Source organism: Choloepus didactylus, chromosome 21 (genome assembly GCF_015220235.1).
Source record: "Choloepus didactylus isolate mChoDid1 chromosome 21, mChoDid1.pri, whole genome shotgun sequence".
Classification (NCBI taxonomy): Eukaryota; Metazoa; Chordata; class Mammalia; order Pilosa; family Megalonychidae; genus Choloepus; species Choloepus didactylus.
In genome coordinates this window covers 22,671,413-22,687,358 of record NC_051327.1, presented here as the reverse complement: position 1 = coordinate 22,687,358, position 15,946 = coordinate 22,671,413, and the positions used below count along the sequence as shown (strand labels likewise).

General features: G+C 37.9%; 1 protein-coding gene across 5 annotated transcripts in view; it reads right to left on the bottom strand.

Annotated features, from left to right (window-relative positions):
• The window catches only part of RNF216 (ring finger protein 216), a 185,566-nt gene that overhangs the window by 91,109 nt on the left and 78,511 nt on the right, over window positions 1-15,946 (bottom strand). For all 5 annotated transcript variants that reach the window (XM_037815392.1, XM_037815395.1, XM_037815394.1 and 2 more), the window contains exons 9-12: window positions 14,564-14,703; window positions 11,803-11,853; window positions 7,897-8,034; window positions 190-338 (exon numbers count right to left, since the gene is read on the bottom strand). In XM_037815392.1, coding sequence (XP_037671320.1) covers window positions 190-338; window positions 7,897-8,034; window positions 11,803-11,853; window positions 14,564-14,703 — 478 coding nt within the window. The remainder of the gene's footprint in view (window positions 1-189; window positions 339-7,896; window positions 8,035-11,802; window positions 11,854-14,563; window positions 14,704-15,946) is intronic.

Sequence of the window (15,946 nt, the reverse complement as noted above, 5' to 3'; positions counted from 1 at the left end):
GCAGGTTTTCCCATTAATAATATTATCCTCTTAATTTTCCATCAAGAAGTGCAAAAAACTCTAGAAGATAGGTTTTGCTAAAGAGTTTTCATCACCTGGTCAAAGTGCCAAGGCAGTCTGCACAATGGGGAGGACGCAGCCTCATGCAGAACAAGCTGACGGACAGAACCCTCTCACCCAGGCACTCACCTGACAAGCTCGTCAGCGTAGGCTGCAGCAACTTCTTCTTCGGCCTTTCGTTCATAGTATTTATACAGGATGGTCTGGGGAAGCACCTTCTCCAGTTCACTAGTTGGAAACGAACATGTGCAGCTGCCTTCCATGCAGCTGAGCTCTGACTAGAACGATACAGTAAGAAGGGGAAAAAAAAATTCAATCAAATTTTCAGAAAATTGAAAAGCCTCAGTGGTTAAATGCATCTTTCAATGAGAGGCAAATAATTTTGGTTAAGAACAGACTCTGAGATAGCAGAAAAAAGTAAAAGATCTCTTTGCCCCCTCTTTTCTTGAGAAATTATACTCAAAATAACAATACACTCATGAAACAAAACCACAGACTCCATCCTGGATACTGCTAGAGGACCTCTGTCACTCAAATCACAACATGTGACGACGGAAAGTGGATGGAGGATGGTTAATGGCTTAGCAGACAGGAGGAGGGTCACAGGAGTATGTCTGAGAAGGACGTACTCAAGAGAAGCAAGCTGTTTCCAACTACAAAACCTGGCAAGGCTGGAAGAAGCAGACAACTTAGAAGGTGGAGGTGAGTGGTGGGGACTGAGAGGCATAAACTGAAAACGGGGATGGTTTGAAAATCTGTTTCAAAGCACTCCAGGTCCTACCCTCTTCAGATGGAGTCCAATAACTAAAACTCTCCCAAAGAAAGGAGGCATGGTCTCTGGAATAACTGAACCAGATTATTATCCAATTATTCTGGAATAATTGAATAATTGAATTGTTCCCTGGGCTGGGAACACAAAGAAGGGCAGAGCTGAAATGTAGGACTGAAATCAGAGCTAGAAGTCAAAGTCAGATTCAAAGGACACTAACTCTTGGGAAAAAATGAGCTATTCATTAATTCTAAAAAATGAAAACAGAGTTGAATAAAAAAAGAAATGCAATCACAGTATGATACTTGGATCAGTAAAAAATATTTAGTCATAATAAGGAAAGCATCACATACAGTTTTAACCAAAATTGTGTATAATTACATTGAGAAACTGATGGGAGGGGAATGGGGGCTGTAAGAGTGAAGTTTCCCTTTTACCATCATAGGAAGAATTATGGGGAACTGGTGTTAATTTTTCCACTGTTTGATAGAATTCCCCAGTGAAAGCAGGTAGGCCTGGAGAAGTCTTTTTAGGGAGTTTTTTTAAACTAGAAATTCAATTTCTTTAATAGTTATAGGGCTTTTGAAACTATTTCAGACTAGGGAGTTTTCTGAGGAATTGGTCCATTTCATCTAAGCTGTTGAATTTACGAGTGTAGAGTTGTTTTCAAGCGTTTCCTTATTATCCTTTTAGTATATGTGGGGGGGGGGGAACGGTGCCCTGTAGTGATACTCCCTGTTTCATAACTGATATTGATAATTTGTTTTTTTTTTCTTTGTCAGCATTGCTGGAGGCTTATAGATTTTACTGATCTTTTCAAAGAACTAGATTTCTATTTCATTGATTTTTCTGTTGTTCATTATCTATTACATTGATTTCTGCTCTTACCTTTATTATCTCCTTCCCTCTGTTTGCTTTCAGTTTACTTTATTCTTTTTTCTAGTTTCTTAAAATTGGAGCTTAGATTATTGATTGGAGATCTTTCCTCTTTTCTAATGTAAGCATTTAGTGCTATAAATTATGCTCTTGGCACTGCTTCACCTATGCCTCACAAATTTTTGTAGGCTGTATTTTCACTTTCATTCAGTTCAGTATGTTTTATTAATTTCCACTGCAAACGATCATATAGTATTAGAAGTGTATTGTTTAATTTCCAATTGTTAGGAAATTTTCCTATGTGCTGTTGATTTCTAGTTTGATTCTACTTAGGTCAAAGAAGAAACTCTGCATGATTTCAATACTTCAAGATTTATTTTACGGCACAAGATAGAGTCTATCTTAGTGTATGTTCCCTGAATACTTGAAAGGAACATATTCGCTGTTGCTGGGTGGAGTTGCCTATAATGTCGACCAGACCCTGTTAGCTGATGGTAAGTTTAAGTTCTTCTATATCCTTGATGATATCTACTAGTCCTCTCAATAAGTAAGAGAGGAGTATTGAAATCATCAACTGTAATTGTGGAATTGTTTATTTCTCCTTTCAGTTCCATCAATTTTTGCTTCATGTGTTTTATAGCCATGTTTGGTACATACACATTTAGGATTATCATTATGTACCATCCCTCTTTATTATCCTTGGCAATTTTCTACGCTCTGAAGTCGCTTTTATCTGATAGAATACGGCCTCTCCTGTTGGCCATCCCTGTGGCATAGCAAATATTTGAAGTGAGTTTCTTATAGACAGTATATTGTTGGTCATTTTTAAAAGAAATCCATTCTGCCAATCTCTTACTTGGCGAAATCAGACCATTTACATTTAATGTAATTACTTAAGCCTACCATTTTATTGTTTTCTGTTTGTACCTTCTCATTCTTCTGTTTCATTTTTCCTGCCTACCTATGTGTTACTCGAACACTTGTTAGAATTCCATTTCATCTACAGTGTTTCTGAGTATAATCTTTGTATATGTTTTTTTAGTGGTTGCTCTATATATTACATTATACATATGTAACTTGTCATAGTCTACTGGTATTGACATTTTACTACTTCAAGTGAAGTGCAGAAACCTCACCTCCATTTAGGTCTCCATTTACCCTGACCCTCCTTATAATAAATTCTCCCTCTATACAATGAAATCTACATGTTTTTGCTTAAACCATCAAGCATAATTTTTAAGATCTAAGAGGAAAAGGAAAATCTATTATATTTACCTACATTTTACTTTTTCTGCTGTACTTTCTTCATTCCTGATGTCCCTAGTTTCTTCTTCTTCTTTTTTTTTTTTTAAAGAAAATCATTTCCTTTCTGTTTTGACCACCTTCCTTTAGCCATTATTTTAGGATAGGTCTGCCAGTGATAAATTCTCTTACTTTTCCTTCGTTTAAGAATGTCTTGATTTTACCTTCATTCTCAATGATAATTTTGCTGTGTAGAGAATTCTGGGTGACAATTTTTTCTTTCAGTACTTGAAAAAATATGCCACTTCTTTCTGGCCTCCATGGTTTCTGACAAGAAATCTTTGGGAGGTAATGTGTCATTTCTCTCTAGCAGCATGCAAGATTCTTTCTTTGCTTTTAGTTTACAAAAGTTTGATTATGATGTGTCTGGGCATGGATTTCTTTTGTTTTACCCTGGTTTGGGTTTCCATTCAGCCCTTGGAATGTGTAGGTTTAAGTCATTTGTCATATTTGGAAAATTTCAGGCATTTTTTCTTCCAGTATTTTTTCAGTTCCACGTTCTTTCTCCTTTCCTCCTGGAATTTTCATGACACAAATGTTTTATCTTTTGTTATTGTCCCACAGGTCCCTGACACTCTTTATTTCGTTTTAGTCTATTCTCTCTCTGTTGTTCAAATTGGGCAATTTCTATTGTACTGTCTTTTAGTTCACTGATTCTTTCCTCTGTCATCTCCATTCTTCAACTCAGCCCATCCAATGAATTTTTTGTATTTTTCAGTTGTAAAATTTCCATTTAGTTCTTCTTTATATCTTCCATTTCTTTGTTGAGATGTTCTTTTTTTTTTTTCATTTGTCTAAACCATGCTCATAAATGTTCTTTAACGCAACTATCATAAAAATGCTTCAAAGTCCTTTCAGATAATTCCAAATTTTGTGTATTTGGTGCTGGTATCTTTTCTCATTCAAGATGAGATTTTTCTGGTTCTAAATATGATGAGTGGCTTTCAATTATATCCTGGATATTTTGGATAATATGTCCTGAGACTCTGGATCTTATTTACGCCCTCTGTTTTATCAGGCCTCCGCTGCAGCTGTGATGGCTGGAAGACGGAGGGCCCCCGACTCTACCACCGGGTGGTGTGAAATTCCATGCTCCTTACTTGGCCTCTGTTGACACCTGGAAGGGAAAGGTGTTCCAGTTTGCTAATGGTGCCATTATGCAAAATACCAGAAATGGATTGGCTTTTACAAAGGGGATTTATTCGGGTACAAATTTACAGTTCTAAGGTCACGCAAGTGTCTGAACCAAGACATTAACAAGAGGACACCTTCACTGAAGACAGGCCGATAGTGTCCGGAACATCTCTGTCAGCTGGGAAGGCATGTGGCTGGCGTCTGCTGGTCCTGGGTTGTGTTTCAGCTCCTTTCTCTCAGCTCCTGTGCATCCCTGCTTCTTTCTCCCACGCCATTTCTCTCTAAGCATCTAGGGGCATCTCTCTAACATCCCTCTTAGCTTCTTTGGGGCAAACTCTGGGCTTCATCTCTTAGCTTAGCATCTCCAAACATCCTTCTGTCTGCATTTCCAAGAATCTCTGAGCCTCTCTGTCAGCTCCCAAGCATCTCTCCAAAAGTCTCTCTCAGCTGCTCTGAGCTCCTGTCTGTGAGCTCTCTTAGAGGACTCCAGTGATTTAACTAAGACCCACCCTGAATGGGCAGGACCCACACCTCCATGGAAATAATTCAATCAGAGGTTCCACGCTAACCAACAGACTAATCAGTGTGCCCCAAGATTACATTAAAGAATATGAATATGGCTTTTTGGGGGGACATAATATACCTAAACCAGCAAAGAAGGGGTACCTCATTCCTACTGGGTAGAGTTTTTTTTCTTTTTCTTTAAAGAATAAAATATGTTTTTTTATTTATGGTCTTAGAGTAAAGGGGGAGGCCTTAACTTGTAAGACAATTTTTCTACAGTATGTACCACATACCTTTTACTTCCACGGAATGGAATCAAACATGGACTGAGACTATAGAGTATATACTAGAAACCAGCAAATGCTAGGAACGGATTGGAAAAGACAAAGAAATGAGGCCTAAACAAACACACCCTTCACTAGGATCTGCTGATCGCAGCTAGAACCAGGGCTAAATCACATAACGGATATGGATTCCAGGACAGAGGAGAGGATGTGGGTGAGGGAAGGGAAGGGTTCCACTGGTGTGTGGGTTCAGTACCAGAAAAATTGCTTTTGGTATTTACATACAAAATCAGTTGGCTCAATTTCTTAGAAATACAAATGGAAAGAAAGATTTGATCATTACTATATGATTCTGTCACTTTGCAAAACCGACATCATCAGAAGTAGGAACAATTCACTGAGATTTAAATTTTAGTAGCAAGAAATAAATATCAAAACATCATCACTGGCCCTCAATATAAAACCTCTACCTCTCTAAAATTGGGTTGTTTGTCTTTTTGTTTTGAGTTCTGGATTTCTTTTAAATTCTGAATATTAAACCCTTATCAGATATGTGGTTTCCAAGTATTTTTTCCCATTCTGAAGGCTGTCTTTTTCTTTCATGATGAACTTCTCTGATGTACAAAAGTTTTTAATTTTGATGAAGGCCAATTTATCGATTTTTTCTTTGATTGCTTGCATTTTTGGTGTAAATTCTAAGAACTATTTTCTAATACAAGGTCCTGAAGATGCTTCCCTACATTTTCTTCTAGTTTAATAGTCCTGGTTTCTATCTTCAGGTCTTTGATCCATTTTAAGTTAATTTTTGTATACGGTGTGAGACAGGGGTCCATCTTCATTCTTCTGCATAAAGATTCCAGGTTTTTCCAGCATCATTTGTTGAAGAGACTATTCTTTCCCAATTGAATGGGCTTGGCACCCTTGTTGGCCATAGATGTGAGGGTCTATTTCTGAACTCTCAATGTGATTCCACTGTTATGTAAGTCTGGCCTTGTGTTGTTACCATGCTGTTTCGATCACTGTAGCTTTGTAGTAAATCTTAAAATTGGGAAGCATGACTCCTCCAACATATACATTCTTGGATAAACTTATTCCTAGATATCTAATTCTTTTAATTGCTATTATGAATGGAACTTTTTTCTGAATTTCCTCTTCACATTGTACATTCTTACTGTACAGAAACACTACTTATTTTTGTGTGTTGATCTTATACTCTGCCAAGTTGCTGAATTCACTGATTAGCTTGAGTGGCTTTGTTAGAGATTTTCTGTATAGGATCATGTCATCTGCAAACAGGGAAAGTTTTACGTATTCCTTTCCAATGTGGATGCCTTTTACTTCTTTTTCTTGCCTAACTGCTGTGGCTAGAACTTTAAATACAATTTTGATTAACAGTGGTGACATGACAGTGGGCATCATTGTCTTGTTCCTGATCTTAGAGGGAAAATTTTCAATCTTTCACTCCTCAGTATGATGTTAGCTGTGGGATTTTTAGATATACTCTTTACCATGTTGAGGAAGTTTCCCCCTATTCTTAGTTTTCTAAGTGCTTTTATCAAAATATGGGTGATGGATTTTGTCAAATGCCTTTTTCTGCATCAATGACCCTCATAAGTTTGAAAAGTACCAGTCACTTTGTAGAATGTTTCTCAATTTGGGTTTGTCTGTGATTTTCTCACGATGAGACCTAATTTAGTAATTTTTGATAAGAAAGTGATAATGTGTGCATCTCAAGTGCACCATATAAGGGAGCAGGTGCTGCTGATATGCCATATTACTGGTGATGTTAAAAGGCCATGCTCTTAACCATTCTATTAATTTATACTGATAGAAATCACTGTTAGTCTTCTATTGCTATTGTAACAAACCACAAACTGTGGTATAAAAGAACACAAATTTATTATCTTACAGTTCTGTAGGTTAGAAACCCAACACACCTCTCACTGGGCTAAAATCAATGTCTGACAGGGCTGCATTCTTCTGGGAGCTATAGGGGAAAAGTTATTCCCCCTTACCTTTTCCAGATTCTAGAAGCTGCCCATATTCCTTGGCACGTGGCCACCTTCTCCATCTTCAAAGTCAGCAACAGTGGGATGAACCCTTCTCATATCACATTTCTCTGACCTTTTCTTTTGCCTCCCTATTCTCCTTTAAGGACCCTTGCAATTACATGGGTCCCAGCTGCACATTCCAGGGTAAGTTTCCTATTTTAAGGTCATCTGATTAGAAGCCTTAATTTCACCTGCTACCTTTTTGAATATATTACAATGTAAGGTAACATATTTGGAGGTTCTGGGGATTAGGATGTGGCCATCCTTGGGGTGGCCATTATTCTGCCTACCATAACCACTACGCTCATAATAGTTAACCAGTCCTTGCCTAAAACAAAATTGCTATTGAGTGTTTGGGCTTTTGTGAAAAGCATTTTGTTTTTAAAGTGTTCATTAAGACAAGACAAGAGAGGACAAGGCAAAACTAAACATAAAAGTAAGTTAAACTGAATTCCCTTCCATATTATGTTATGATGTTGTCAAGAGAAACTGACTTTGGACTGAAAAACGGGCTTGTATAAAATCCAACTATAAAATTATTAAATAACATTGAGAAAAAATATTAGCGCATGCTGCCTAATACACTATCGAACAGGTGGCAAGGACTCTATTTTTGAGCTTATCTTTCATTGTGATTACTAACAGGGAGGTAAGTGAAGATGGATGATGCTCCCGTGGTGCTAGGTGCGGGGACATGGAAGAATTACACCACTGCCTGAAAAGAAATCTGATGCACTCAGAACCAAGATAATCACACAAATCAGGGAAAGTCTACAAAGATACACACTTAACATATCTTAGCAGAATTCTATTTCATTCCAGTAAAAGCAAGGGGGATTTAAACTCGTATATAAAGGTGGACTCCACAGACTCTGTGAATGTTTCCTACATATAGACATATCATATATTTTTTTACCTTTCCAGATCCAAAGACTGCTTCTTGGGCATATCTGATGAGACACTCTTTGCAGAACAAATGAGCATCTGCACACTGTGTCAGCTCCTCAAATGGGAATTCTCCATAGCAACAGCGGCACTCAATCAGCTGACCATCCTGCAGGCAACCAGAAACACATATGAAATCATCTACTTTCAGGTAAAGTGAGAAGCTGTGTCTCATATTCTCTCCCAAACTCATTCGTAGAAGCCAAAAACAACGATGAGTTGTTTTCTTCTGTATAAACCTAGCTCAAGATCCCGACACACACAGGCCCCACCCCGATCAAGATGGCAGAGTGAGAAGATAATGGTTCTGTCCCCCCACTGAAGCTTTGAATAACCAGCAAGAATTGGCAAAAACATTTTTCTCAAAGCTCCAGAAAACAGAAAAAGGACTGCAGTAACAGGATGAGTGCTGAAATAAGACAACGGCAACTTAAAAGCAGTAGGATCCTGTGGTGCCCTATCTGCCCCCTCTCCCATCCTCACTGGCTTGGCAAAGAAGTCCCGGTTCCAGAGGGGGCAGAGTAATCTTTGTGCATGTATAGGGACCATGTTATGTCTGGTCCAATCCATCTGGTGGCGGCCTGAGGGACCTGCCATCCCAGAACTTGCCCTGCATGTAGAAGATGGCTCACAAAGCTCTCCTACAGAATTTGGTGTGATAGCAGCCAAGTGGTTGCCTGGGGCCCCGGATTACTGGCTGTAGGATATGCAGTTGAGTGCCCGAGACCACGAGGAAGAGGGGACATTCTGAACTGTATAATCAGCAGAATTCCTAGGGCCAAATACACACATGCAAGACAAGATGCAGGCATGTACAAGTAGGGAGGCCCCACGCTTTGGTCTGGAGCTGTCCTCTAAACTCACTGCCTGGGTAAGCTCTGAAGAGAGCACTGGCTCAGGTCAATCTGCAAAGTTGGGAAAGGTGTCTTCTTTTTTCCCTTCCTTTTTTATGGCTAGCTCCCAGCATTCAAGGAAAGCTCCATCATAACACTAGCTGTCAAAACACTAAGGAACAGATACCTCAGAGTCTAAACTCCAGCAATAACATGTTAAAATACCAGATGTTCAGGTTTCAAGAAAAGATTACAAAACATACAAAGAAACAGGAAGCGATGGTCCAGGCAAAAAAGATAAAAGCATTAGACACCATCAATGAGGACTATGAGACTGGGAGACTCCAGGCAACGACATTAAAAAGATGGTCCTTGTGATGGTTAGGTTCATGTGTCAACTTGGCCAGGTGATGGTGTCCAGGTGTCTGGTCAAGCAAGTACTAGCCTGTTACTGCAAGGACATTTGTGGCTGGATAATAAACCAGACGGCTGGTTTATTAAATCATCAGTCAACTGGCTGCAGCTGTGACTGATGAAATCAACAAAGGGCGTGTCTTCCACAATGAGAGAATGCAGTCAGCTGATTCAATCCAATCAGTTGGAGACTTTCAAGTGAGACAGATAGAGGACCTTCATTTCTTCTTCAGCTAATCAGTGAAGTGTTTCCAGAGTTGTTCACTGAAGTTGCCAATTCGTTCCTGAGGAGTTCATCAAACACGTTCATCAAAGTTGCCAGTCTGCTGCCTGAGGAGTTCATCAAACATCTTCACTGGAGTTGCTAGTCTGCTGCCTCCCCTACTGAATTTGGACTTGTGCATACCCACAGTTGCGTGAGACGCTTTTATAAAATCTTATATTTACAGATATCTCTTGTTGATTCTGTTTCCCTAGAGAACCCTAACTAATACAGTCTTAAATATGCTCAAAGAGCTAAAGGAAGACATGGAGAAAGAACTGAAAGAAATCAGGAAAATGACAGATAAACACAAATATCAACAGAGATGGAAATTATGAAAAGGAACCAAACAGAGCTGAAGATAACAGTGACAGAAGCTAAAAATTCAACAGTATATTGGAGTTGGCAGCAGGAAAAAGCAGTGAACTTGAAAATAACACAGCTGAAATCATCCAGTCTGAAGAGCAGAAAGAAGAATGAAAAAATGTGAACAGCGCCTGAGGAACCCATGGGACAACATCAAGCATACCAATATATGCATTATGGGAAGCCCCTAACAAGAAGACAGAAAGTGGCAGTGAGACTATTCAATAAAATAATGGCTGAAGACTTCCTAAATTTAACAGATGATGTGAATATATATATCCAAGATGCTCAACAACTCCAAACAGGATAAACTCAAGAGACCCTAACTACGCCATGTTATAATCAAACTGTCAAATGCCAAAGATAAAAAAAATTCTGAAAGTCACAAGAGAAGAACAATGTGTCACATAGAAGGGAGCCTCAATAAAATTAAGTTGGAAACCATGGACAAATATGTAATTTGTGACAAAAACTACATAAAGTTGGGGGAGGTGGGGAACAGAAGAACACAGTTTATGTATGCTGTTGAAGTTAAGTTGGTATCAAAATAAACGAGATTGTTGTGGATTTAGGATGCTAAATTTAAGCTCCATGGTAACCACAAAGAAAACATCAGAGAAGATACAAACCTGTAGAAACAAAATAGAGTGGACAGGATACCAGGGCTGGGGGGAGGGATAATGGAGAGTTACTTGTAAAGGGAGTAGAGAGTTTCTGTTTGCAGTGAAAGGAAAGTTCGAGTAATGGACGGTGGTTGAGGGTACTGCTACATCCTGAATGTAATTAATCCCACTGAATGATGTGCTTGGGAGGGATTGGGATAGGAAGATATATGTTGTAAATATTGTTCCACAATTAAAAAAAAAAAAAGTGACACTAAAAAGATAATGACATTAAATACAATACTTGATACTGGATGGGATCTAAGAATGGAGGAAAAGAAGTCTCAAAAGGACACTGTTGGGACATAAGAAAAAAATGGAACATAGAATGTAAGCTTTGTATCAATGTTAAATTTTCTGAATTTGGTAACCGTACATAAGGTGAGGACATAAGTGAATATCCTTGGTCAGAGGAAATGTACATGGAAGTATTATGTGTTCAAGAATTATTAAGTGTGCAACCTGCTTGCAAATGTTCAGAAAATAGAAAAAAATGCTACTGCAACATAACTGGTATTAATACATAGCTAAAAACAATGAGATTTTCTTATTTTGGGGGTATAATAGCAGAATAATTCTTCATATGAAGTTATCATCAATGAATTCCATGGTGCTACCGAACCACAAAATTCTGTAATCAGATGCTACCATGATTATGAGTCAGGAACCAAGTCACAATGAGAGATGTTACCCAAAAAGCTTTCTTAAGTTGGATTTTGCTCTTCTTCTTATAAGATGAGAAAAGTGAGAGGATTGTGTTCTAGCCCAAGCTTCTCAGGGTAATATAATTTATCTTGAGGGACTACTGAAGGTTACTAAGGTAACTAAAGCAAAGTATTAAAGTTTACTAAAGTAACTAAAGTAGTAACCTCAAGTAGCATGAATACAAAGAAATTTACTCTTTTTATTAACTTCAGTGATCAAAATCCAGTCTCTAATCCATTCTTAGGCAAGTTAGAAAAGGTTGCTATGTAAGGACTTGAAGACATACAAAAAACCCTATCTGGTCCCGAGTTTAGATGTATCTCTTCCTTTTAATGCTACAAGTGATATCTGTGTTTTAAATTTTTCTCTAAGAGTCTATGTGATGGATTCTAGGTAATGGTCTTTGACAGAAACATCTCTACCACTATCTTCCCTTCAACTCTGATCAAGCCTGGTATTAACAGTGACCATAGCAGTTCATGTATTTGACCTGTAACTCGGTTGAACTTCAAAGTCAGCAGATCAACAGTATGTTATATAGGAACAAATGTGCCATCAAAGTGCTGAGAAAATGTGATAAGAGAAAGCCCACACAAATACCCAGAAAAAATGAAGTAGATGAAATTGCAGACTACCTTTTGATACTGTTCTTCATTCATCTGCAGGGCAAGCAAAAAGTCTTCATGCTGAGGAAGGAAAAAACAGTACATACATATGCAAGTTTAGTAAAGATGTCACAAACCAGTCAGTGTTTATTTCCACTGACATAAAAGAACTCTAATAATAGTAGTCATCTCTACAGTTGCATAGTTGAGTAGTTAAAAACTTACCAGAGGATACATCTAAAATGAGTCAAGAGAGCTAAAGGTAAAAAGGGGCTAGAAAACACAGGGGAAACTTCAATGCTGTCTCAAACTACAGAAGCAATAAGGGAAAAGATGACACACAAAACATTTCTAAATAGCAAAGAATATCATGAGCAAACAAAAAGCTGAATCAGCAAAAAAAAAAAAGTACAACAACATACTTCGTTGGTGTGATTTAGGGAAACAGGCACTCTTTTACATTATTGGTGAGAATATAAAAAATAGTACTCCCACCATGGAGGGAATTTGGCTAGCACAGATACCTGAGGACTGACCTTCTGAATGTTCCTCAATAGGGAGTGAGTAGATAAACTGGTACTGCATACAACGGAGTTTTAGAACTGCATACAAGGCAGTTTTAGAAATGAAAAGAGGAAAATCTCTACATACTGCTACGGAGTGACAGCCAGGATGCACTGTTAAGTAAAAAAAGCAAGGGACAGAAGAGTGTGCAATCTTTTGGATAAGAAAGAGAGGTAAATAAAAACATATAGACATATTTGCTTTTATATAAAATAAGGAAGAATAAACCCAAACTAATAACAATGGTTAGGTACGAAGGGAGTATGGAAACATGGGTAAGGAGAGGATGGAAAGTAGATCTCTGTGAATGTTCATTTTATAGTTTTGACTTTGAAAGTAAAAAGGTTTTACAGAAATGAACAACAAAATTAGATAAACGAGCAAACAAGCAAACCAAAAATCAATTCCTTAAAACCCAAAAATTAAACAGAAACAAATAAAGTTAACTGTTCCTCAAGTTAATGGCATAACCACACAGACTTATTTCACGGGGCCTTAAAATAGAGAAAACAGAAAATTTTGATCACAGATTCCTAATCACATATCATCTGACAAGAAGAATTGTCAGTAAACTGTATTTAGCAGTCTTATTATTGGTAATAATGCTGGGCTGTTATTTTAGAACTAAGTATATAATAAAGAAAAAAGGAAATAAGTAATATGTTAACATTATTAAGAACCAAAGTTTTCAGCATAAGAGAAAAGAAACACAAATATAAAATGAAAGAAGTAAAAAACTTGTAAACCAATCTTAATTAGCAATTTCAACATGAATTCACATTAAAGGAATGTAAGGCACCTTGTAGAAATTGCTGATTCCAGATCCAGCTCAGGAAAAGCGGAAGTTGAACCTGGGTCACCTTTGTGTGCCAGAAAGCAAGGACGCTGAAGACTCCTGAGGTCAGGCTAGAGGGACCCACTTGAAGGGCTTCCCCCTGGCCAAAGACGGGACATAACCATCTTGCCAATACTTCCATACTTTTGTGATGCAATCAGTGCACCCACTGATATTAATGAACTAGACTTTTTGATACTGTATGATGAAATGTGTCAATATCTGGAAGATCTATAAGTGAATCAATATTTTCCAGATGACCAACGCATGATTACAAAATCATCCATATGCAGAAGATTCATTCAAAGTGCAAGGCAGACTAACAGATTCTAGTGTAACAGATGACAACCAGACAGATAACTCCATATTGGATAGATCTTGAAGACAGGTTTTCCAAAATTCTAATTTTTGCTTAAAATCTAGAATTGTATCACTGGCAACAAATAATCACTTACATCACTTTTGAGAAAATGTCTGCCAAATATCTAGCTCTTTAAAACAGTTTTTCTGTCATTCATTTTTTCAAGTAAAAATGGTGCTTAGTGGAAAAAGTGGCTAATTCAGCTTGCAACTCAAATGCACAACTGCCTTTCCTCCAAACTGCTGTTATATTTTAAGGGCAGCATTGTTGCTGTGTACTTGTGTGCTTCCCAATTTGTCACACAGAATGTTGAAAAGATGTTCTCAAGAGTCAAGATTCAATAAAATAGTTTTCACTGGTTCGTCAAAGACATTTTTAGGTGAAATTGGCTTTTTGTGTTTTTTTAATGACACAGTCTGTTAAAGAAAGTAACGATTACTAGTACAGTTTGGTGAACTGGCTTGATCCATGCTAAAGCAATAGGCCCTTTTACCCATCATTGCTTTTGTTCTGTCAGTGCAAACTCGACAGGACGAAAAAGGCAAAGGGAGTTTTATCGTTAACTTTTTTGACCTTGCAGCTCCCCTGAAAGAGTCTTGGGGAACCTGGGGGGTAGGTCTTAGATCACATCTGGAGAGCCACTGGTCTAGAAGATACATATTGAACAACCACGTATATATTCTGGCTGACTTGAACATTTGATAACATATTTGGGAAAAATAAAGAGCTAAATGGATATTCTCTCTGGTTTTTCTCCAACATCAGAGACTGAGGAAGGTGAAACAGACAGGTTCACTAAGTGTCAATCCAAATTCTCCAACATAATCCTGACTCATGAAACTGTGAACTTCAGTCAGTATCATTACAAAATCCGATTCTGTTTTCCTTTTCAAGGCTTTTGAGTTTCTTTAATCATTCTAAAGAAAGGGCAAATCTTACAAGATAATTTTGTACCAAAGTCCTAGCATTTAGCAAACCGGAATCCGAGAAACACACTCCAAGGTGAAAGTACAGCTCTGCTGTCACCTCACCTCTGCCATCTCTCTGATCTTCTGCTCATAGAACTCCTGCTCCTGCTGCACAGCTGGGAGGAGGGCACGGCGGTCGTAGGACCGACAATGTCGCCGCTTATTTTCCAGAAAGAACATTCTTTTTTCTATTTTTATATCACCTAGAAGATAAAAGATAATGCAAAATCATGCAGACAACTGTTGGCTAGGAATCCAGGCCGGCCATTTTCAGTCTCCTATGGCCTAGCAGCCACCCACCTCCTCTCTAGCAGCACGTTTCAAGACTCCTGTCACACATTCCACCCTCTGGAAAAACTGGGCTCCTGACCATCCCCTCTCTCTATGAGGCGCTTTCAGACCTTCCTGTTTTCTCTCCCCTGGCTATGCTCCAACTGGGGAGGAGTCTCTTGTTTCCTGTCAGTACTGCATTATCTACCTGATGGACATCTGAGTTGAAACTTTGGGGTTACTATGAATAGGGTGGCTTACTTGGTGAACAAAACATCTGTAATTCAGTTTGGTATACATGAAGGAGTGGAATTTCTAGTTTGTGGGATATGTGTATTTTCAGCTTTAAGAAATCGTGCCAGTTTTCCAAAGCGGGTGTACCAATATACACTCTCCTTCCACCAGCAGTGTCTGTGCATTCCAGCTGCTCCCCATCCTCACCAACACTTGGTAATATCAATTTTGAACTTATGCCATCTGGTAGGTGCAAATGTACTGTATATATGTGTTTTTATAACTTTTTGTTTGAAAGTTTTCAAATATACTGAAAAGTTGAAAGAGCAATCTCAAGATTCACCATGACAAATCATATTCAGAATAACGGATAACAGAGTAACAAATAACAGATCATATAATTGATCTCTTCAGATTTTCTATTTTTTCCGTTGATTTGGTAATTTATATTTTTTCTAGAAAACTATTTCATCTAGATTTTCAATTTATTCAAAATTTGTTCTTGGGAAACTCTTTTGATTTTCACCATATTTACTCTATCTGGTTCCTTATACATTTTCTTTTTCTTTTGTTCATTCTCACTAGATTTTTACAATTCTTTATTCAGAAAGCCAATTTTCGGTTTTATGGCTAGTACAGTACAGTGTCTAAGAGGGTAGGCCCTGAAACCAGATTACCAGGGTTGGAACAGTGGCTCAGCTACTTACCAGCTGTGTAACCTTTGGCAAGTCACTTAACCACTCTGTGTTCTGTTTACTGATTCATAAAATAACAATAATGGCACATTTACCTCATAGGGCTTTATGAAGAATAAATGAGTAGTCCATGTAAAGCATTTAAAACAGTGCCTGGTTATATTAAGTGTTCAGTAAACGTTAATTACTATCACTGTCATTTCTATTTAAATTTTTTAAAATTAATTTTTGCTCTTTATTTTCTCCT